Source organism: Anneissia japonica, unplaced genomic scaffold (genome assembly GCF_011630105.1).
Source record: "Anneissia japonica isolate Jap-2015-1 unplaced genomic scaffold, ASM1163010v1 scaffold993_len1110182_cov180, whole genome shotgun sequence".
NCBI classification, from domain to species: Eukaryota; Metazoa; Echinodermata; class Crinoidea; order Comatulida; family Comatulidae; genus Anneissia; species Anneissia japonica.
Genome location: NW_022749760.1, coordinates 915,623 through 941,524, shown reverse-complemented (window position 1 = coordinate 941,524; position 25,902 = coordinate 915,623). Strand labels below are relative to the sequence as shown.

The 25,902-nt window shown below is 32.3% G+C and overlaps 1 protein-coding gene across 7 annotated transcripts in view; it reads left to right on the top strand.

Annotated features, from left to right (window-relative positions):
• LOC117121174 (E3 ubiquitin-protein ligase TRAF7-like) overlaps nucleotides 1-25,902 on the top strand; it is a 102,129-nt gene that overhangs the window by 48,345 nt on the left and 27,882 nt on the right. For 6 of the 7 annotated variants that reach the window (XM_033266286.1, XM_033266288.1, XM_033266285.1 and 3 more), the window contains 3 exons: nucleotides 17,331-17,391; nucleotides 19,441-19,550; nucleotides 21,400-21,492. In XM_033266286.1, the coding sequence (XP_033122177.1) occupies nucleotides 17,331-17,391; nucleotides 19,441-19,550; nucleotides 21,400-21,492 (264 nt within the window). The remainder of the gene's footprint in view (nucleotides 1-17,330; nucleotides 17,392-19,440; nucleotides 19,551-21,399; nucleotides 21,493-25,902) is intronic. The other variant, XM_033266284.1, reaches the window with a different exon arrangement.

The window sequence follows — 25,902 nt, the reverse complement described above, 5'->3', positions numbered from 1 at the left end:
ATGCAGGATGTGTACATAATTTCATTACAATTTGTACACAAATCCCAAACCTCCATGCAGTCTATGCAAGGCTACTGCAAAGGCATCGGTCAGGTTTTCAATGATTACACCTGATTGATTCAGTTTGTTACCAACAGAAACAGATTATTTAAATTATAATTTTGTGATAATTGGTACTTTGCTTGTCTATCCTCATTCTTTAAATAAAAGATGACACAAGACATTTTTTTATCCATGTATAAAAACATACAAATAAATTTTGGTTGTACAGCAAGGTAAAATTTTAGTGGCGGGCTTTGTGTTTTCCCAGAGCAAACCCGAAGATGCAATTATTATAATTTATAAAATCACAACATCAGTGGGTAATGCTTCTATTCATGTGCTTGTTATTTTTATTTTAAATGCTTAGTATATTTATTACAAATGTAAAAAGTTTGTTAAATGCATTGTTTTTAAGTAGTGCCACTGAAAAACATTACCATTTAATGAAGACAAAATTGCAAAGGGCATACAGTGAATCATAGAGTAAATAATAACAAACAAATGTGTATTTGTTTGTCTCTTTTCCATAGAAACAAACTATACATTATTTGAAGCCATGAGTTTAATAATATTTTGCATTTCTTTTAACTCTTTGGCACCCCACCTTCAGTGGACACACCTTTATGTTCTTTTGGACCCAAAGGCAAAGGCATCCTCATCTAGATGTTCAACTGAACACAAGCATTAATAGTTTGAACAAAAATACTTGAGTAAGCATTGAACAATACCACTGTAACATAATGCTGACAGTACTCCACCCAATTCTGGAATGGTGTACTCCAGTGCATGAATATAGTCACTGCGGGGGTGAAAATACGCAATGCACTCTGCATTCCCGAATGTCGCTTTAGTTTTATTGAAATATCCTTTGAATCCAGAGAAATGTCTCCTCTTGTTGTGGTACCAGTTTGTGGAAGATACATCGCTAAATGCAGCTGTCAGTGGTCGTCTGTCATCTACGACATTGAAGCTACGTACGTAACTCCTCGGGGATGATGCCACGTCATGTGCCCCTCTTGAGATCTGGGAATAATTCCTTGGGAAATTTCAACCACTCATTATGTTGGTTTCCTGACCGGTGAATTCTGAATCAACTCTATAGAAGTTTGTGATTGTGGTGTGGTGTACTGTAGGCCTGAATAGATTTTTTATTTATTATTAGCCCGTGTCTCCCAGGAAATGACCAGTCTAGCAGCACATTTTATAATGCAACTGTCTTTTGTTATTAATATCATTATAATTAGTATGGATTGGATTGGCTTTATTTTGTGTCTGAAGAAGACTTATTTCCAGTGGGGTCCTTCTGGTGGTGATTGAGGCATTACTATAAAAATCAGACTTTTACAAATAACAATAAATCCTTATTTCATTTGTACCTGTTTAAAGAAACTGCTACATTGTAGTACATGGGTGCACTATCAAATGTGGGTGTTTCTTTATAGAAGAGAGGATATTTTTACATTGTATTTAAGTTGCAAGTTACATGTGGTATTTCTAGTCCTCTTCTTTACATTAAAGTTCAAGGCATTTGAAAAATGCTTCCTTCCTTTTTTTATTTTAAAATATGATATTTTTCCCTAACTTATACTGGTAATTGTAGCTTCTGTAAATGTGTAGTTAGTTTTTTTATTTTGTAACATGTTTTTTTTTTTGTAGCCCACTATAAATTTGGATTGCATGTGGAGCAAGTTGCCAAGTTAATTTTCTCCCTGCCAACAATCATTTCCCTTTAGAAACACAGCTTGATGTTTGCTTTCAGTGTACGATACAATATGGTTTTTAATATTTGTATGCCTCAACGATTTAAGAATTATCGACAGGAATACAACAATTATATGCTACTTTAGAATTTGTAAATATTATCGAAATATTAGATTAATTTTAAACGCATATTTTCTTTGGTTTTTTTAAAGAAACGATATGGAACTGAACTGGTTCAGTATACAATTAGGAATATCATAATTCGACAGGCTGCTAAAAGTATTCACTAATTGATACAAATAAAATGTGATAGTTTTAATAAGAAGATTCGGAATTAATCGCGTAACTCACCATCACACAGGTCATTGCCTAGAGTACTGACCGAAGCGTTGCCCTGGATAGGAAATAATTAGTGTGAACGTGTCTTTAGCCGCTGTGGCTGACCAAGTGACATCATGCAGTAATGCTTTGTCCACATTATCAAATGTTCTTTGAAGAAAAACTGTTGTATGCCCATATGATGTGCCTATATATGGTCATAATGTGATCTTTTATTAAAGCCCCATTCCCGGCAAAATTTCACTAAAAATTAACTTTTTTTAGTTCATCCGCATTTATTTTTTGTGTGGAACACAAAAAATCAAATTTCAGTCTTATTTTACATTTTTTCATTCTTAGAAATGTCTAAATTCAGTTAAACTAGCAATTCCGTATTATATTTATAAATCTAAACATTATACAAAAATTTGATTTTTCTTAAAAACTGAAATTTTGCCGAGAATGGGGCTTTAAGTTGCTGCCTTCATATTATTGAAGATTCTGCAACTGTGATGTCATAATGACCACAGGCATGTTACCTCCTGTTTTTTTTTGTTTTTTTTTGTCAAATAAAATTTGATAGTGTGGACAAGGATTTAAGAATGCCTTGTCCACTTTAGTTGACCTAAGTGCTATGCAAATGAGCTACCTCCTCGACTACTGACCACATCTTGCCCTGGACTACCGAGCAAGTGTCATGATACGTGGTGGCTACTTTGGTTAGCCTAATGTCCTGCCTTTTCTACTGATAATCTTGTCCAGGCTACTGTCAAAGTTTCTGGTCTATCTTGAATAACCAAGTGTAATGACCAAGTGCTGTGTAATAATAGGCTATTGCGGCTACTGACCATTCCGGGCTACTATTAGTGTCTTTACCAGGGCTACTGGTCCAGCTAGGCTACCAACTAAGTACAATTATGCTAGGCTACTGTGAATGACCAAGTTTAATTGATAGAACTTGGATTCCTGGGCTGCTGACTTCATCTTGCCCTAGGCACCAACCATATTTTTTGTGTTGTGTATTGGTTGGAACATGCTTAGATAAATGTAATGTTAATTGTAGGCTTGTTTGAGCAAAAATTGAAAAAAAAAAAAAAAATAACACTTCCTCTATGAAACTCTGGTAATAACTTTACCGAAACTGCTTTAACGGTTGTATGGTAATGATATCAAAATTAGCTTCAACCATTTTGACCATAAAATTGAAAATTGAATTCCTGGTTTAATATAAAAAAAATAATAAGAAGATTTAGAAAGCGCACATATCTATTGCAGTAGAGCTCAAGGCACTACAGAAGGAAGGAAGTGAAAAGGTATTGTACACCTTTGAAAAGTCATTACGTGACTTGTCCAGAGGCAAAGATCATTGGTGCCCGTAGGAAAGTTTAAATATATACAGTAGTATGCCTCAGACTTCTAATCAGCTGTTGTAAGACCTTTGTTCTTAGAAATTTATTAATTAACTTTCAAAATTAATACTAAATCCATCATTATTTCCTGTAGCTGAAAAAATTGGTCACTTTAAGATCAAATTAGATCATCCAGTTTGTTTTCCTTTTCTGCTGTTATCTCCCATTTTAATAAGGTCAAAATGAGTGACTTTCTAATTTTACAAATGCATTGACCCTATAAATATGGAGGCACCCTGACTATAAATTAATACCCCTTTGCTATAAGTAGCAGTTTTCTTTTATTGTATCTTTCAACAAATGCTTATTTTAGTTTTAAAGTATTAAATACTTTGATATAACCTCATAAAGAGGCACTATATAAATGTTGATTTATCACTATTCATTATTTCTATTTATATTATAGTAACATCTTCCATTTACATATCATAATCGGGGAAAATTTGTACTTCCAAGAGTTCAAACTTTTATATCATCTCAATGGTGAGGGTAGGCACAGGGCTAGGTACTGTAGATGAAAGCCTCCCAAAAAAAAAATAGTACTGTACCAATAATCCCAAGTAGCCTATACTACGGTGTAGCCACAATTATTTGTACCCACTGCCCAGTATTCATTTGAAGTGATTCCAAATGAAAACATGACAATTAATAGCAAAAACAAGTGTTTTTATTCTCTTTATTATGATCACGAATACATTAGAATAGCATCATGAATGAACATTAAGTGAGATTCTCCATTCAAAATGCACAGTAGCTGCCTGAATAAGCATGCACAGCTCAAAATGGAATATATCTCGTCAAAAAACAATTGATCTTTACCGGAAGGTTTATGTCAATTTATTGGTTTAAAAGTTTTCTTTCTTAGCTTATGTAACATATCTTATTTCATACATGTACTTGATTTATAAGATTATTTAAATACAATTTTTAGGTTTTTGCAGTTAAAAAGATTGTAATGACTTCATCAATGCAAATCGAGTTTGGAAAATCAAGAGTTTGTAATTGGGATGTTTGTAATTGGGAGATCTTACTATTAAATTTCAAGACATGGCAGACACGATTTTTAAAATTTAATTTTAGTTTAGATTAGAAAGTTTAGATGAAGAATACAGACAAAAATCTAAACACGGTAGTGTACGTTACAAGCCAGATGTAAAACACCCATTGCATGGTTTATTTCAGACATTCTACCCCACTAGATATTGTCTTGCGATTTCTATTAATTGAATGTCTAACAAACGGAAATTATACCTCTCCAATCAGTTGTCAACAGAGGGGGGAACGATAATGGTTACTTTAGATTGGTGATGATCTAATTAAAAATGTTGCTCCCGTTGTAGTGATAAGCCAGTGACTTTGAGTTAATTACATTTGTTTTCAGAGTTTTTATCAAAATAATTCCTCATGTATACTGTGGATGAGATACATTACTAAGATCATGAACAGCCTTTCAAGGTTGAGGTAATTAAAATTATTAGAGAAAGTAACAGGTAATGTATACACTGTAGGAAATACCTGAAAATCATTGGATATGAGTCAGACGTACGTATTAGAGATGCATTTTAATATAGCAGTATCTTCTAAACCCACCCCACTTGTACACAAAATTGAGCCGATTCTAGAGTTTGTGGTGTTATACCATAGAAACCCCTTTTTCTGCAAAAACAATTGATATCATATTTCTACTGTCACAGCGTTAATTTTTTTCAGGGATAGCTATATCAAATGGTAATTTTTCAGCGCTGCAAGCATGTAATAGGTGGCTGAGCAAGTAATTCAGATCATACGCTGGGCTCCTGCTTGAGGAAGGAATAGTATGCAAAATTGATTGTTAATTCAGAATGGGCTTATAAACATAAGATGGGCCTTTAATACTAGAGGCTTTTTTCTTTTCCAATTTCATCAGTAGAAATCTTGCCATAAGCAAATTCTTCCAGTTTTGCGTAGTTTATCCTTGTATCTCTGTACTTAATCTTCATTCTTCCAGCACCCCCCTCCCCCTCCAAATCTATTTGTGTACCAACTTTTAATTCTACTTTCAGTGTAGTTTGCGAACATAACACTTTTGTTTGCTCCAAATCATTTTCCATAGAACTCACTTTCCTTATAATTCCCCACCCTAAAAAACAATCCACTTGGATATGCCAATCATTGCATATCAAATAATCTAATATAATAATTATTAAATACAATTCTCTGTTTTGTCGCTGTATATATCTACTCTACACTAACTACAAGAGACTCTCGCAATGTGTTGATGTACATGGCTTTCCCTCTGTTTCCTCATCATCGTGCTGTCGTAGCACATTCTACGCGGCCGATGAAGGCTCATCTGTTGGGAGTGTTTCCGCAATGATAGACGTGCTCGGTCTGTGGTAACTGATTGGCATTATCTAGCATTAAAATCTACATCTCATCTGGTTTTGGTAGCAAAAAATACAGCGTTGACATATAAGGCTTGCGAGTGTTGTATAACTAAATCTGATCATAGAAAGATAAAAAGACTTAGAAGTTCTTATTTCTCATCACAAACAATTTATTACATCGTTAGTATGTAGAATTCAGGACTGTCATTCCTGAACTTAATGATGTCGTTATAGTAAATATATTCATGCTCTTATACGGTCGGTCAGTTTGAAAATTTTATTAAAACCTTTTAAAATTCTATTAAAAAAGCTTCAAATTTAAATCTGTTTAGATATGTTATATTTGTACTTTGGTACTTGTGCATATAAGCTTGCAAATATGAATAATTTTTTCATTTCTTATGATCACATAATTAATGTCAAAATATTGAATCCCGACACGATGGCATGAATTTCGATACATGGAGTTCAGTATGTGTTATACTATCTTAAACCTATTTGTTTCTACACTTTTTTGATTGACGCCTTTCGAATTGTTGGCATCTACGTATAGACAAATCAAATTAAGAAAAGTGCGCTCTCTCTTGCTTCGGACTTCCTTGGGGTTCCCCTTGGTACATGTCAGGTCTGTATACAGTGGTTGCATTCTCCATAGAATCGTGTCGGCCGACGATCGCCGGACACAATGAGTGCTCGCTTTTACAGAGACCTCGTCCTGCTGTAATTCATCCTTTAGTGTCTACTGTACAGTGGTGCAAAGTAATATCTGTGATTACGATGAAAACAAAATAATGTATGTGATATAATTCCACTTTATAATTTACATTTTGTAGCAGATGATATGTAAGAATCCCCTACCAAATTTCCAGCTATGGGGACTGTGGAGATTAATCATATGAATGGTTTGGTCTATGAATTGTAGTGTGCCTTTATTATACTGTTCCTCATACCATATAAGCTTCTGTTTTTTGTTTCTTCTGAACTGCTTCAGTCATGTATTAAATATATTGTGTAATTATATCACAAATTTAACACTTTGACAGTTTGTGTTGATCTACACACAATTTTTATTATTAAAAGATGTCCACCACACATCATCACTAGATCTCTGTCCAGTTTGTGTTAATTTACCGTGCGAGTGTCTTCTACAGGGATCTCGTCCTGTAATTCATCCTTTAATGTAATATTAATGCAAGTTCTTATCGATGCCAAACATAATTTCGCACATTTCCAGATGTGGATATAAACTTTTTGAAAACCCCTTTTTGACCTTGGCACATATCGCAAAAGTTAACCATTAATTGGTCAAAAACTATTAGTGGGCCAATGCATTCCAGCTTTTCAATGTCAATAATTTAAAAATGTCATAAATGTCAAATATTTAAACTGAGGTGAGCCCCACAGTTTACTTTTATGTTCTTTATATTAATACGATACAGTACTCACATTGAGCCCTTTTCTTTTCTGTTCATGATACACTTTCTTGCTTGATTAATAGTATTTTGGGGTTGCCAAGCCTTGCACAGGAACCTTGTTCCTCCTGCGCTTTGCCCTCCTGTATAATTTGATAATAGGGATAGAGCTAGAATCCTTCTTACAGTATAGTGTCCGCAGAAACTTTTGATGTGTGCAAAATTATGACCATAAGTGCAGGCCCTAGAAAGGACCTGCTCTGATCTAGTCTAGGCACAATGACAATGGTGGTACAAGTCACTTGTTTACTTCGTGGTGGGGGTAGAATATGGTTTACCCAGGGCTGCTTCTACAAGGACACTTCTACCATGACCCCAACAGCTAGAATTGAAAAGCATTAATTTTTTTTATAATTTGACGGAAAATCGTATTCGTTATTAACTATTTTAAATTTCAATATATAAATATAATTATAGTAAAGTGAAATGACATGGTTTTACAAGATGTGATTTTTATTGGCATACACTTTAATTACACTGGACAGATGTTAGGCTAGGTGTCGCTTTCGGAGACCTAAATAGCTCACAGAAAACTAGTCGCCACAGATGGTGACCTGCCAAGATCATTAATCGCGACCCCGTGGTTGAAACTAATATGGAGTGACCACTTGACCACTTTTGATGGTGTCATGCACTCCAGTCATTTAACTTTAGCAATATGCTATACACCAATATAGTTCAGAATGTATTCAAAGAAATATATTAAAAAAAGATAATTGTTTAATTATTATCATTGGAAAATACCTTACAGGATAAGATGAAATTTGTAAATCCATAGGCATTAAAATAAAGAATATAAAAATAATAAGAAATAATTGATTTCTTTTTACATTACTTTATGCTATGTTTCCCAGAGTACTTATTGGGTTGAATCTTCATGTTATTGATTTATATAGAATTTTTTTTTGTTTTTCATTTATTCAGGTTTATGAAAAATTACAAAAAGTACAAGTCTGAAATTATTGTAGTACAAAAAATTCATGAAAAGAAAAAAAAATCAAATACATTCAAAGAGACAAAATTACAAACAACATCAGAATTGGTAGATATCAAAAATTATAGCAATACAATTCATTAACCAAATAAAATACAAGTTAATTAAATATTGATAAAAAAATATCAATTTTATCAGACTGCTTTAATAAGCAATTAGTATAGTTACATATCATACACTGTTGGAAAATTATTATACAAATGTTAGATTAATGCATGAAAAAAATATTCCTGATGGCCTGCAAGACATAAGAAGCTTCATTGGATGTGTCACCATTATTAATGTGTAAAATAAATTGTTTTTAAAGAAAAAAAAATAAACATTAAAAAATATGACAAGAATAAAAAGGTAATTTCTGTTTATTTTAGATTTTTTTGTGTTTTAATAAAGTAGAAATGTTCCCAAATGTTTGATAATGTGAATCATCAACTACCAGGTCACATAAAATCATTGCAAGCAAAGCATGTTGTAACTGCAACCATAATAAACAAATCGGCAACATATTAGTTGCCGGCAATAACTTCCTGTGTCATTTAGTCATGGGTCAAATCTTTCGTAATTGATTTCCTGTTTCTCAGTTTTTTTCTTTAATTACATTTCTATCCATGAGCCTCATTAATTTCCATTGATCTGTCCTTTTTTTCAGCAGAACATTTTTTTAGTGTCTTAGAAAACTAAAGACTAAAGCAAATTCAAAGAAAAATAAATTTTTAACTACATACTGTAGGTTAACGAAATCTCCCAGTACTCTATTCAAAGTAATTTTATTTCTCCTGACAATTAAAACTGAAATTTACACTTATAGTAACATAAAAAAATACAAAATATATAGGCAAAATTGGGAAAAATATATAAAATTAATATTATAACATTGAAATACACATCAAGAGGTAAATTAAATTTAAACAAATATTTAAACACCTAAATAAACAGGCAGAATAATGTTCAAAATAAACAGGCAAAACTTGGTAAAAATATGGAACATTAGCATATAACTTTAAAAGACACTTTAAAAAGCAAATAATAAACACAAACATAACACCTGAATATTAGAACATCAAGATAAAAAATTCACAAAAAATAAAATATAGTACTTTCAGTATTAAATTGTTAGCATCGTCATTGTGTTTGCTCACTAGAGTTTGGTGCATGATAATTTTGCACCATCTGCGGTGCCCCTGGAGGGTGTGTCTTATCCCCTTATTTTCCCACACAGTATACCAGTGACACCATTAATTTTGAAGAATGCTGTCTCATGCTCTATGCTGATGACATTTTATCTCAAGCTTGATCAAGAATGGGGATGAAAGTAATTTACAGACTTTTTTTTTCAAAGTTTCAATATGTAGGCATGTGCAGCAAAACTTCAAAAATGGAAAAAAAAGATTTTTATTTGTATTTTATAAAATGTAAAATAAAATTGTTTTTGCAAAAAACTGTTCATTTTTAAGAAACAATTTTTAGATTTATATAGTAGTGATGTAATGTGATCGTAAAAATAACAAGAGTGACCGGTCATCTGTCCGCGCTTTAATTCACGCTTAAATATGGTACAGGCGCAAGTTATTATATTGGGTTTTTTGGAAGAGCTAATAAGATGGAAATTTTTAAATAATTAGAATGTTTATTAGTACAAAAAAAGTTATATGTTCATTTCTACAAAATTAAAATATCTTAAAATTGAAAAAAATAAAATCTTTAAAAAATTTGAAAAAAGAAATAGAATACCAAGATGCAATTCGAACTCACAAACTTAAGTTCTTTAGAACGCATCCTTAACTGGCCACACCATCCATCGACGTGCCCTATTAGTGGTAATGGCAGTAATGTCCTTGCCGAAACGTCTGTTTTGTTTTGTAGGTGTAGGGAAAACCTGGGGTCCAACTTAAAAAAAGGGAGATGAAGGTTTGTTAGAAATCACCTCTAGTTTATTTGTACAAAATTTACTGCATGTGTGTTCAAAACTGGCGACACTGGATGCTTTTAAATCTTTGGTAATAAGAACAAGAACAGTAGTGAGGATCTGCGGTCAGTGTTTTCCACGGACCCAAAAATATTATTTTATTCCACAATAAAACTTTACCTTATAATCGGACATCTAAAATATCTAATCATACAGTGGTTATATCTAATAGCTAACTCTAAAAGATAATGGAAAAAATATGGGTCTAGCGGTACACACTTATTCTACTTGCTCTGTATGTAAAATGTGAACCCCCTAAAATGAGTCATTTTGACAATTTTAGAAAATTAGCCAACAAGCAAAGCAAATGGGAAAATTTTTAACAAAGTAACATGTATAGAAATAAGACGATTTATCAGTAAAAAGGCGTTGAATTTTAATTTGGTAACTGGCTTCCTCATTCTTTTATATTGGACATTGTGTACTTTGTCGTTCAGTGGAGTTTAGTATTTGTCCCATTTGAAATTATTAAGCATAAAGTACAATAGGAATAACAACAATGTTTTATAAGTTAATTGTTTGGAAAACATAGTCAAAGCTATGTCTTTCACCCTCTAGTGTAATGAAGCCCATTAAATCATGACGCATACGTGACCTCCTAAAATATATGTCTGCGATTGAATCTGAAATCGTTTATTGATACCGTTCTGAATGCAAGTGTATTTGCGGCATGATGTTAGCTGTATACACCCTTCCTCTAGACCTAGTCAGAAATTGAATCGTCAAAAGCATTAGCCTGACTAATGCGGCTTTAGCGTTTACATTCTACAGGTGGGATACCAGAATACCCCTCGGTGCAATCATCAGGGAATTCTTTCAGATGACCTCATCAATATTCGAACATCAACTGGATTAGTGACTCAGTAATTAGACATGCATAATTTGATCCATGTTTTTATTTAGCTTTTCCCATGCTTCCACTACGTCTGTCATTTCAAGGTTTATAATCAACGGACACATGACAGTTATTCCACGACTTTCCTTGAAATTTATTCCCTGCTACATCGAACACGGCATCCAAAATCCCCATTATTTTGTCACTATAAATTAAATTGTACAATCCATGTTAAACAATTTTGATTTTTTTTTCTGTCTGGCATTTCATCTGCAACATATAGCGATTTTAATCGCTGCAACAAGTGGAATAGCACGTAGATATGAATTCTTCAAAAGTAAAGTTTCCCTTGCCGATAACAAAGTAAGTGCCCCTTCCCGATATCTATGTTATCTTACCAAGTGAAAGAGAAACTCAGTTTCACCCATTTTTTTTTCCTAAAAAAATATACAATTGAATGTAATAATGATTATATTTTTCTAAGATAAAACACATTTGGAATGTATATGATAAAGCATCAGTAATAGAAGATAGCATTTGGTAAAACAGGGTATAAACACAGTCTATATGCTGTTTTATAGGCCTGAGGTTTTTTTAGGTTATGTGAGACATACTTATTTTGCGAACACACAGCTTATTATAATGAGGTACCATGCCATTTGAGCAAATCAGTACATCACTAGGATTAAACATAACAAGGATGCCAGGTTTATCGTCAAAGGTCGCTGGTTCTATTCACCTACAATCCATGCTGTAGCTTTTTTACTTAAATTAATGCAATTTGAGTTGATACACATTCTTTATTTATACATTTGACTATTATTAAGTATTGTATTCCTAGTGATACAGCTGAATTATGCATATATTTTTTTGGTACCCTGAATGTGCTTTCGTATGTTTTTTCACCTGTTGTTTTGTGGGTGGGATAGCGGGAAGGTCCATTAATTGTACTTGTTTCTTCTATTGATAGAGTAGTAAATTCCAGTAGTGGATCTAGGAATTTGAAATAGAGGGGGCCCAGGGGACTTTCACAGATGAAGAGTTTACACCACCTGAAATGGCACTCTCAGACCTAAATCTGGTTAAAGAATTTCCCTTTTACTTCATTTTATTTATAATTTTGAAAAATTGACGGGTGGAGAGCCCAGCCCGGCTTACCTTCCTCCCCCTTGAACCTCACTAAACACACTACGGTACATTAGCAGGTTGTAAAAACCCTTTCTCCTGAAAGAAATAGCGCTACAGAAAATGCTTATTAAAATAATAACATTAAAAATGTTTATCAAATACTGCCCTCATCCAGACAAAAAAAAGACATTAATAAAAATCTAATGACTCGTTGTAAATTTGTTGTTTTATGAAGATTTAAGCCTCTGCAAAACAGTATTTCCTTAAATAGGTCCCTCCAGATTCATCAAAATAGGAATAATGTGTACATGAAATTTACATTTCTATCCTTTGTTATCGTCAGTAGAATGTCTTTCCGCTGTTTTTCGTGCTCACAAACTGTAGACATTTCCCTTTAGTAACATGACAGCCAATGACCTTTATGCCCATGCTATGCCGATAGAAAGCCTCGCCTAGCTTGGTGGATATGTAGATAGGCTTCTACGAGAATGTATGAAATCATGCCTGCATAATTATGTAAATGACATTGTATTAGGTTATAAAAGTGTTGAAAATAAATTGTCATTAAAACTATTTTAGAATTAATGTTAAAGTTGATGAATTTTAGAAAGACCAGTGTATGTGGCTGCTAACAGAGTGTAAGCATATAATAATGTCTGTATATTATAACATGACATTTTATTAGGTTATGAAATTTAGGGTGTTGAAAATAAATTGTCATTTAATAACTATCTCAAAATTAATGTTGAAGTTGATAAATGTTATTTTTTCAAATATGAACATGTACTGTATTCAATTTATTGTGTAAATTATGTATCTAAATATATAAAATTAGAAATTCTATGGTAAAAAGTTATAAAAGTAATTAATCCAAGCGGTATGTAAAGTACTCTTATGCGGGTGCTTACAAAGGGATCAATTTTGTTATGTGTGATTTAACCTGGGATTTTAAACTTTTTGGCATTGGTCATTTAAAAGGTGTTCCTCCGGTTGAGAAGCACAATTATAATCTCCAACAGCCATAAGACAGTCTTGTAGTTTATAAACTAAGCATTTCCCAGAAAAACTTTTGTAGCGCTGGGATATTAGTCAAGCACAAACAGGAATCCACAATGCATTAAGCAAATGCACAGCAGTAAACTAAAGGATATTGTCCGAATCTTGCAAGCGCATTTTCCAACTTGAAACCACTTTCCCAGCTATATAATGTTTATACTAATCTGATCATATCATGAATTTTAAAATGTAATCATCCTGAATGCTTAATATTGAAAATAAACGTAGTTAAGCAAAAACATGATACTATAACATGTGTTTTTAAAAAAAATCCACTACAAATATTGAAGAATATTATTAGTGGAGAAATTTTTTAGTCATGAGAAATAATCCTGCGCTATTACAGGATTTGAACCTCACCTTACCCACCAAAGGTACATCTTCACCCATTAGTATATTTACAAACATGTATTAATTTTTAAAAATTCCATATTTTATGCTTGTAAAAATGTAAACATCCTAGGTTCTCAATAGTTAATTGGCTGGGAATACTATGCATTGCTTTCTATTGGTTGGTGACTAAGTTTGATGGTATATGCGGGTAATACACATGAAAGAGAGGCACTTAAGTTGATGGTTATTAAAAGGTAATATTTGGCAGCGTATCTTTATCATTGAGCAAGTATTACATGTGAAAATTCATTAAAACCATCAAGTTACAGGTATCCAAACTAATTAACTAGGTCTTAACCTTGTCTATATTTAAATTTAAAAATCTAATATCTCTTCTAAAATACATGAATTTTTTTTACAACAGAGTTAGGAGATTTTTAATTGAAAAAGTTACTTGAACCCAATTAAAAGTCGATAAGAGGAGGTTGATTACGATTACTTCCAGTAAAAGTCAATCATAATTTTTAGAGATGTCAAAGCATGTCATATCTTTTAAAAGAGAGGTGTTAAAACTAGGGCAAATTTAGATGTTTTTTTAAAAATCTGAAATAGATTTGTAGTATATTTTTTTGGCACAGATGACAAAATTGTACTCGTATTTTGGCTATTCAAGATATATTTGGATATATTTTACTTTTAATATTATTGTTTGGCTGAACAAATTGATAATTTAATATGAGTAATTCACATTTCAGATTGATTTTATGCTTAAAATAGAGATTGCCTTCAACACATATGATGCTTTTCTTGTCTCAAATTAAGAAAAGCATTTCTTTACACACTCTGTCTGGATTACCAAGTTTTCTTTGACAAAAGACCATATATAGTCATGGTGTAATGTCACTGACCATATTTAGACATATCACATTTTCCTGTCAAATAATATTTGATTGTCTTGACAAAAAAAGAGTAATTTTGTTTAAAATTGGAATAAAAAAATAATTTATTATTAATTTTAATGTATATGGGAAGAGATACCACTAAAAACAGACTGCATGTAGCGCATTAATTTAAAAGAGAAAAACTATAACCAAGAAGAATAATAAAAATAAGAAAACAAATATCACCGAATTGCTTTGCGAAAGTCTGGCTGAAATTCTTGACACAAACTAGGCAAAAAAAATCACCTGTATGGGTACTAAGATCATAAATGATTGACAGTATATGCTAAATCACTATTTTGTGGAGAAATCTAAATATGTTGAAAGGAAATAAAAAATAAAATTGCACATTCATTTAGCCTGAGGTCAAACCGATCTCACGCCAGCATTACAGTACTTAACATTTTGAATGCTTTCCTTTCTGGTGAGATCTCTGTATGTCTCGCAACATGCCACTCACTAACATTACCGCTCCCCCTGCTGTGGCGACGGAGGCTACATCTTCATTTAATCTCATTTAGTTTGTCCTTAGGTTACTCTAAAATAATTTACAGAACTGACGAGTAAATCTAACTACTTTAATTTTATGTCCATGAGCATAAAATATTTATACATTAAAAAATTGAACTAAACTTTGAATATAAATGAGTAAAAAATACTAAAATCCAATAAGATATCAATTCCTGTGTCCCCTAGGACTTGTCAGGAGTAAAACAATTGACAGAACTGGAGAGAGGTAAATCCAGTTACTTTATGGATATATGAAATATTTGTATAAAAAGTGAACTAAATATATAGATGAGTAAAATATGAAAATCCAATTTAAGTGATTTCAATTCATGTCAGAACTTGCGAGGGGTTTAAAACTTAGAATGGTTTCATACTGATAAGAATGTTGCCACTTGAGAAGAAATATCCTAGTGCTTATGGTGGGATAATTCTGTGAAATTTATTAGTACTTTAATACCAAGTTGTATGAAAAAATAAATCATTTAAAATCAACTTATTTTTTTGTGATTTGTTATAAAGAAAACATTTGCACCTTAAGCACCCTTGGTTGAGCTGTGTGCATTATAAATCTATTATTATTATTATTATTGTTATTATTATTATTATTATTGTTATTATTGTTATTATTATTGTTATTGTTGTTGTTATTATTATTATTTTACATTTTCAAAAATGAGATATCATGCCCATATCGTAAAACCTTAAATAGAAGCCCTGCGCTTCATTTTTAGGACTCTTGCATGGCTTCTTTTCAAGATGGGCTTCTTTTCAAGATTAATTTTTGCAAACTAAAGATTGGGGGAGATCGGGCTAATTTTCAAAATGAATGCTGTAACTCTTGGAATTTCTAATATACGACATTTTGTCAACTATGGAATTATAAAATTATGTTTAATATTTTTTTAATATTAGCCATGCTAGTTCAGTAAGGTAATATTCACACGTACACGCTATCATAATAATCAAAGATAACACCAGTCTGAATATAAGTAAAAAGAAGCCCATGTTATCTTAATTAGAAACACATGGGCTTCCTTTCGGGACAGCTTCTTCTCAAGATTATGCCCATGGGTCTTTTGCTGTATACGAGGTTTTATGGTATATGGACAAGTTTACCGAAATTTGTTACAAAAAAATTATAGTGTGAATAGAGGCTGAAGGCTGTTGAGTAACTTAATCATAACAGGAAAAGTATTCCTGATGCTCTCATTCTTCAAGAATAGAAAATCGTATTTTGAAAGGTAGCACTGAATACTGATTACTGTAGAATTGATGTATTGGATTGTACTACTAATGAAGTTATTGTTTTTTAATTGTATTGGCACAATAGAGCACATCCATCTGTATTTAAATAGATTAAGGCTAATTAATTGGTTTATTACTGATTTTTTTTGGTGCTGTAAACACTAATTAAGCATTATTGTTTTACATTGTCACTGCAGAGATTAGCTCTATTATTTTTGTCATTATTATTATTGTAAAGTGTTATTATTATTACCTACTGTATATTTTATATTTATTTATAATTTATGTTTTATTTATTTATTTATTTATCCTCTCAATCAAAAGCATTTTTCTTAACTTTCTCCCTAATATCTTTTGTCTGGGTGATTTATCTTTCTTTTGATTTCAACTTTTTTAACTGTATATTGCTTTTGATATCATAGACGGATGTAATTGCCCTTGAGTAGGTTTTTGTGGTAGATTTCTGGGCTCTGGTTATTGTCGTGAACGGCTACAATATCAAAATATCCATTTTCGGCTAATTCACATATTATAGTACAGTGTATATTAGTTTTTTACAGTCAAGGCAACTAAAAATCTGGGCGGCGGGGAGCGGGTGCAAGTGAGGGGCAAGGTAACATTTTAGGGGGAAATATACTGTGGTGTAGTAAATTGTTGAGAAGTTCTGAAATAAAAGGCTATAGCCTTGAAAAAAAAAATGATTGTCAGGCATATACATTGTAGCAGTGCCTCTAAAAAAATAATTCAAAAATAAATAAATAAATAACATAAAGTAAAAAAAATAAAACAATAAAAAAATAAATAAATAAAGAAAGCCAAATTACTCAGGTAAGGATTGACAATGACGACAATATGATCCTATATTGTTATTTAGTATTTTATATTTTGATAGTTTTAATCTGGCATGCATCTTGTTTGGTTTATTATCGATGAAACAGTTCTAAAATTAAATTTTGTATGTATTCCTTTTATATTTTTTTCTCATCTGTTCATGAATGTTTTTCTTTTTCTTTTTAGCCACAAGGTGAGGGATTCAGTGTGATTATGAAAAGTCCACCAATCACAATTTCTAATGCAGGTAAGATATTTTCAAATTTCAATATATCTTATAACTCAGTATTTATAATAACTTGTCTGTCTAAGAGCATATTTATATCTATTCGCACATTATTATCTTTGATGGAAAGAAAAAAATGTCTCTCAAATGATACAATGAATACGTGCCTAGCACTGGGTTTGAACTCGTCAACTTGTGCTTAAAACTGTTTTTACCTGACTGAAGCACCAAATCTAGGCTCCCTCAGTTGTCCCCCACCAAGGTTTTTTTTCTATATTTATAAACAAAGCCAGATACATCCCAACTTTAATACTGTTGAAATTCAGGGTTTTTTTTTCTCCATTTTCAAATTACACTAATAATTTTTATGTAGGTACTCCATGGAAATATATTTGTTGGCACATCTTCAAACAAGTACAACTGCATTTAACCAGACCTCTAAACGATAGTCCACCATACACATTCTAGCAATTTCTTGGCGTAGAGCTTCGATGATAGGAGCCTTTTTTTAAGCATCACCTGATACAGTACAAAAAAATAGAATGATGTAGTACATTCATCTCTTATTATTTCTTTAGAAGTTTGATAACTCAGATGATGGACAGGTGTCGATGATATGTCAAAATTGCATGACTCCGACATCGCTATAAATGTCAATCATGGTGCTGCCAAAAGATCTTATTTCAGTGGGAATCTATATTTTTGATATGATATAATTTCCAATGATTTTCAACCTCATTGTGGCTTGATTTTTTTACCATTACTTCTGTCGAGTTCAATTCTCGCTAGTAACTTCATCTTCTGATAGCATTGTCTGACGTGATTGAACTTGATGTTTACTGAGCCTCCTGCAAACATCAATGTCATCGATTGCAGCCTACGGATATTGCCTTTGAGCAGCGTGCTGATGCAGAGTGTTCAAGTGGACGAATCGAACAGGTTTTACCGCTATCAGCTACAAGAAATGCATCGTAAAAGTTGCCAGAACATAGAAAAAGAATCAATGGGACATGTTATAGATAATCGTGTCTCTGTTTTTGGCGGATGTTTGATATGCCTAACAGATTTGGCATCAGATTACAGAAGTCTGCATCTGAAGTGAATAGAAAAAAATACTATAAGATGATTTTTCCATTGAAGACCCTTTGAATTTGCTTTAACACAAATGAAGATAGAAGTATTTAAACTTTTTAATTATAGCAACATCTCAGAAAACAGTAATCGGTGGCATTCCCATGCCTTGGTGTTCTGCCTGGTATGATAGTCGCTATACCTATTTGTTGGAATGTGGCTTCATGTTTGAAATATTTGTCTAGATTTTTTAATTTTTGATATTCAGTATTATTGTATTGTATAAAATCACCTTTTAGAAAATGAGGAATTGATAAGCTGCCTAAAAAATGTGTCCTGTTATAAACTAAAATCAGCTTCAGCACTAACTAAATCACTATATTATGTTGTGGACAGGCGAGAATAGCTGGTATCAGTTTACTGTGTGGCTTACACAGAGACACTTAGAGAAGTAGCAAGTTACTGTTTGAGACAGTCCACACCTTGAGCGCTTTGAGACTTCTTCGGTATAAAACAGTATATAAATCAACTACATTACGCTGGCCACATTTCCTAGTACTCTGTATTGCAGACTTTATTATTGCTAAATTGAGGTTGTGAAAGGGAGTTTAGTTACCTTTATTCGCAAGAAGTAATTATATTTTATGGTAGTTGATATATTGCCTTTAATGTTAAGATGGTGTTGAAGAAAATGGGGAATAAGCTCCAGCCCCATACTGTAAGTCCTAGTAGCTTTGCAAAGATTTACTTTTTAAGGTTGCAAATCGCTTTTTCTCCAGATCGTTTGGTGTAGTGTAGAATTTATTCTACATTGACTCCTTAACCACTGCATGCTACATAGTTCCTAATACAACTGTCTGTTTCTAGGGGAAGGAAATAAAAGTAGCCTAGATTATTGAGTTGTGACACAAGGGCAAAAATGTTTTTTCACCCTTAATATTCTTTATTTTATTTTCTCACGTGTTAATAATTTGAATGTGTTTTTCGATGTTTCCTCAGATTTATCAGAAACTCCGCAGCTTCTGTCGCCACCATCACCTACGTTTCACGGCAGTAGAAGCCTGTCCATCAATTCATTTGACAGTTCAGACCTCACCGATAATGATAAGGTAAACTTTTCGTTTTTCAAATATGGTTCCAATCTTCTATTCTATTACAACCGTAACCACAAATATTCAAAGAAATGCTTGTCGAGTAATCTTAGGTTGATGCTTGATTATGAGGGTGCTACCACTTCAGCAGTCTCGACAACCCAAGTACTGTACTTTGAGTTGATTCCGGTATTCATTCATAACCTAATACCGCAAGTTATGTTGTAGGATGCAGCATTGCTTTATAAAACAAAGGAGAGTGGCTATTTTGGAGGCTATCAGAGACAAATGGTCACTCCCGTTTCACCTAGCTGCATCGTCATATTCTTATGAGTCTGTTATCTTTGTTTATTAAAATGTTATTTCTACTATCATCATCATAATACCCTTTTCACAATGACTTTTTCATTTTGATGCATAGTTTTATGAATATACTAGAATGCTAATTATGTCAGTAGTGTAGGAACATTTGTGTATTATTATTTTTGCATTAGAGTGACAATATACCATCAACGACTGGTGCAGGATCTTGTTGCGATTTGGAGAATATTTAAACGTACATCTCGTACCATTCAACATCATCTAGATTCAAATGCCCCCTTCAGTTCCCAATTATAACTTTATTGTCATGCATTTGAGCAGTCTTTTGCTTGTACAGTATTGGCAATTTAGTGTGAAACTATTTTACAGGATGAAATTTATTTGAGTTAGCATTAATAACTATGCTTGATGTGAAAGTATGTTATAGCAGATACACCAACATTCAAAATGAGGACATTAGATACCATCACGTCAGCATATTGAAACCAGTTTAATCAATCACAGAGAGGGAAATTACAATCTAATTTTTAAGAAAGTAGGATTTACTGAGTAAAATGTGAAAGTTGATAAAAACATAGAATTTCAGTTTTAATTTAAATCTTGGCAAATTACTGTGGATTTTTTTCAATGATAATGTTTTTTTTTTCTCAGAGCCTCTTGATCCAGCAATTAATAATGTGTATATTCCCCTAGATTAGGAATCATGTGTCTTCCCCTGTGTGGGATCTGCCAGGCCTAGCTATCAACAGTGTTATTAACGTCATATTAGACCCATTGCATCTTACTGGCTGACACCGTTTATAAACCATTACATACTGTAGATCAAGAGAAAAAGAATGTCAGCCAATCGTATGGACAGAACCGTGATAGCAAAGCTTAGTGGGTCCCTGCACTTGATTCAGTTTAGCTATAGGTATGCAGCAACGAACCAGTCTGCTTGTAAATCTATAATTTTATTTCCTGTTTGGTTCCAGGTGGTTTGAAAGATATTGACCTAATTATAGTATATCAACATTTCTATATCTCGCATCTTGAAAAGAAAGTTTATATTTCTTTGAAACTTGGAATTACTATGCATAATTGCTGCAAAGTTATCTATATTTTTCCTTTTTGAAATTGGTCAAGTATAGGTTTTATGTATTCTTCGGGGATCAATAGCTTTTTTAATTACCAATCGGATTTCCATCTACAATGTTTTTCCATTAATTAGCTGCCATGCATTAATTGATCTTTACAATATTATCTGCATACTCAACCTTTCGACAAACTATCTATCACAGATGGTATTCATTTGATTATGTGCCCTGACCTTTGACATTGCCATAAGCAAATGTGCATGTGAAACTAGAAGATGGTTTATGGCAAGACAAAGTAAATTGTACTTCTCAAGGCATAACGTAAGATTGATGTCCTTTAAGCTATTATTCCTCATTGTATAATGAATTATTAACTTAATAATGATGAATTTTCACATTTTAATAATGTATCCCACTGTACATATGTGATTGAACATTTCCTAAGCCCATCGGTGCATGTCTTTCTCTAGCCATCAGCTACCGTGTCACAGGGCGTGAAGCCCAAGACAAATCGCTACTCTGAGCTACAGAAAACTGTAAGCCAACCTGAAGAACCGAAGCAGGTAAACTTTCGCTGTCCTTGGTTACAGTTGATGTATTACTGCTTCCGTTGCATGCTCGTAGTCCCCACCTTCCCTAATCCGTAGAAAATGTTTTTTGTTGTTTAAAAGTTCTGCATTGATTAGTTTTCTTGATTATATTTAGATTTGTGTTACTTTTGATTGTTTTTTTGCAGTAGTATTAAGTAGTATTGTCATGTTATGAACCTGTATTTAAATTATTTTTAAACACGTTTATTTTCTCTTAGGCGAGAATTTTTTTATACTTTGTTTTGCGAACTATATTTTTTTAAAGAAAAAAATAAATAAATATAAAATTTTGTTTTCTTATTTAGCGAATAGTTTTGCCAAAACCATCCAGATGGAGACGAAAATAAAATTTTATTGTTGAGTGTAAACAGTGAAGTACTGGGAAGGTAAATACTTAAAAATCGGAAGAAATATACATCATATTTTTGAAGATTCCAGTGCAGCGGCTGGCATGACAAAAATAAAGAAAAAAATTTTTTTTCTGAAATTTTTATTTTTTTTGTAATGACGGGTAGGCTAATTGGCCAAAAATAAAATTTTAATTTTATTCAAAATCATCATTATTTGCGGTTGACAGTTCGCTAAACATAAGGTATAAAATTGTCTCGCCTTCACTTGGTCCAGTATCAATATAATGATAAAGGGCCTCTAACAAATTATTGCAGCTTAATTCTTTATTAAAATAGTTTTTAACTTTTTAATTTAATTTAATTACCTGCATGATTTGGTTTTATTTTTAAATTTCTGATTTATATAACTTTTATACCATATTCTATATTGCTTAAGATACCCCTTGAGCGTACCCAAATTCCTAGGAACTAATTTTGTTTCTGCATTTGAGTTTGATTAAGATTACTGTGGCTTTCTATAAGTTACCAGTTTTTTAGCAGTAGGACAGGACGGAATTTGACAGATTGTATCATTTACAGCATGACCCCTACATCACCACTTTTTTCTCATTAACATTAACTTGCTAGTAAAATTATAATTTGTGTAGTTTGAACATTTTGTAACGATTAACAATTAGTCTTTTGTTTTATTTAACATTGTGAATTTTGTTTGCAATGTGTTTTACTAGAATAAAATGCACAATTATTCCTGTAGTTATGAATATGGTATATTGTTTGTATATATTTTTTTTATCATTTATTTGTTTAATTTTTGGCATGTTTTTGTAGTACAGTATTGTGTAGATTCTATATGTTAGATGTTAAATGAATTGTTTGTTAATTTGAAGTTATTTGTAATCATATAAAGGTAAGTATATTTTCTGTAATTATTCATGATTCATGAATATTTGTATTTATATTCATGACTATATCCATTTTATTTTTGATATAAAATCCATTTTCAGTAATATATATACAAAGCAATAAATATTACCACATAATATGAATATTAATAACACATGAGTATTCACATTATCTGACCGATAGTAGAATACTGTAGTTCTGTACATGTTACAAGGTTCAATGCAATGTTGAGGCTTTAATTTGTTTCTACAAAACGGTCCCGGTAATAAAACACGTCCGTTGTGTCCATAAGCTGTCGTTTGTCGTCTAATACAGATGTAAAATACGTACTAGGGCAAAGTTTGATTGAAACATTTCAAGTGTGAGGTTACGGTTGGTGTGGTCGAGTCATTCATGGCTTACATGATACGGGGAGACTTGCTACTTTATAGATCCCCTAACGTCAATAACACTCAACGCTTTATGCTTTATCTGCTTCCTTCATTAAGTCAAAACTTAATATAAAAATGAACATTGCCAGCACTGTATTAAGAATGGCATAAACACAATTGCACATTTAAAGATCTACGTAGAATTCAGTGAAAATAACACTGGTGTTTTCAGAGTTACTTATTATTAGTGACAAATATGGATTTTGATACAATAATATTTTTTTAAATTAAAATTTCTTTAGTTCCAATTTTTGCGAGAAGCAACTTCTAGGAGCTCTGTGTTAATGAGATACGCATAAGGCCAAGTGAAAAAAAGAGTACTTTCTCGTCCTAATGTTTTAAAAGGAAAATAAGGGCTCTTTTTTTTTGCTCCAAGATGGCAAATCCAAGATGGTCGATGGGAAATAGCTACTACTTTGTCACTTTTACCAAGTAGACACATTGAAAGCAAATAAAAGGAGCACCAGACATGATTCATAACATATGTACATATCCCCAACCACAAACGATAGAGAGGAATTTTACTGATGTTAGTTAGCCAGATTTTCGTACATTTCGTAAAAAATGAAGGGAATGAAAACAAAATTTGGTGAGGCAGAGAAAATAGATGCACGAACGGATGAGAAACTTTTTGTTAAGTATTAATTACTAATTAATTTAAAATTAAATGATGATAATAAAATGGTCCTTAACAGTCAGAAAAAATAAAGAAGAGAAATATCACACATCCTTCCTCTTTACAGCTTACACGATTATATGCTTAGATGATTTTTCCGGTTGGTCACTTTGATTTTAATGTGTTATTCCCATTGGTCACTTTAAGACAGCCTGATTTATTCTTATTGGTCATACGAGATTACCGGATTATTCCCTCTGGGCACTTTTTGCCTATAGTTTTTAATTCTTATATGATCACTTTAAATTGCATAATTTATTCCCACTAATCATTTAAGATTATATAATTTATTCCCACTGATCAAAAATTATATAATTTATTCCCACTATAGCATTCAGATTTCATTCCCACTAGTTTAATTTAAAGATTACATAATTAATTTTATTTCCACTGTCACTTAGATTTAAAATTTATTTTCACCAGTCAGTTTAGATTATATTATTTATTCCCATTGGTCACTGTAGTTGGGAGATTATTCCCAATAGATCAACTTCGTTTTTCCTGCAGGAATGGTTCTATCCTGACTGTTAAATGCATTGTTTGCCTTAATATATATGGTAAACTTTATCTTTTAGACATTCAGCATGCATACAAATGGCAGATTTTTGTTTATTTATTCTTAGTTGTGAAACTTTTATAAAGCTTTGGAGAAAATTCTGTAGAAATACATGCCACTCCATCCCTCTGTTAAGATTTTTTTTACAGGCGTAGTTCATCCAGTTAATTCTTCATCATCTGAGTCATTTTATATTGGTCATCAGTGTCATAATCCATTGATGTCATTTTACATTGATTGCACGTTGCAATGGTGTCTATCTGAATCGAGCGCTACCACAGTTGCAGAACATAAAGCTGAAGCCAAAAATAGCGAAACAACATTCCGTTTTGTTTGTTTGTTTCTTGTTAGTTTCTCCACTCTATCAAATAGTTCTTCGCTCATAAGAAGGCGGACGTTCCATCAATTTCAATGCAAACTACTTGAAAAGCTCATTAATCTGCTACCAGTATATGAGTTCTTTGGCGCTACTGCATTCCGCAGATCTACCAATTCCGTTATTCTTATTAAGGTGCCATGCCCTCAACTTGAATAATTTAGATACAACATATTTTGTGAATTGTATGTTACTCATCCACTACTACTGATTTTTAATAAATTGCTTTTGCCAGAAACTTGTATTCATTTTAAAACTATGATAACAACGGAAATTAGAATAACCTTCGACAATGGTCCCATTACATCAAATTATCGAAGTATTACCTGAGATACACCACTTAGAATGTCTGTATTTTGTTGTCCATGACCAGCAGTAACCTTGATGTTTTTTTAATCAGGTCATTAAAAATTCTGCTTATTTGTGATTCTTATGAATTAAAGCGTTATTTGATGGCATGATTTTTTGGTGTTTTGTTCCCTTACATTTGTAATAAGTCACGTCCTACCACAATTGGACAAGTAAATATGTACACAATTTTATAATTGGCTAATGACGTTGATTATCTGTAGTCATGTGGTCAGTATGGTTTAGACGTCCTATTATTCAGTAGTTGGTAGCATTAAGTTTTCATTTTAATAGTGATTTAGTGTAACCTTACAACTATTCAACATACATATTATGGGATGGTTCCGCGAAATAGTCTCGTGGGCCACCGATAGAATAGGTGGAGACTAGAGAGACAGACGATTCTTGGGCAAGCTGCGTCTTGTGGTCATGCATTTGATGAATAAAACCCTTTTATAATCAGTTTTACATGGTGTCTGGAGTCTCATTGTATTTCTCGAACACTATAGGGTCACACTGGTGCCGTGACCAGCTGTTTTTATCCTCTTTTTATAGGGTCACATTAGTATCGCATTCTGAGATTTAGTTCCACATTCTCATTTTTTGCACAATCCAGGCCGAAACCAGCATAAACCTCTGATGTTAAATATACAGATAATTTGTATAATTCTGTTCACTTTTAGAAATCCACATTTTCCATAACAGTGACTGATAAGAACAGCAAACCAGCATACTGAAATGGC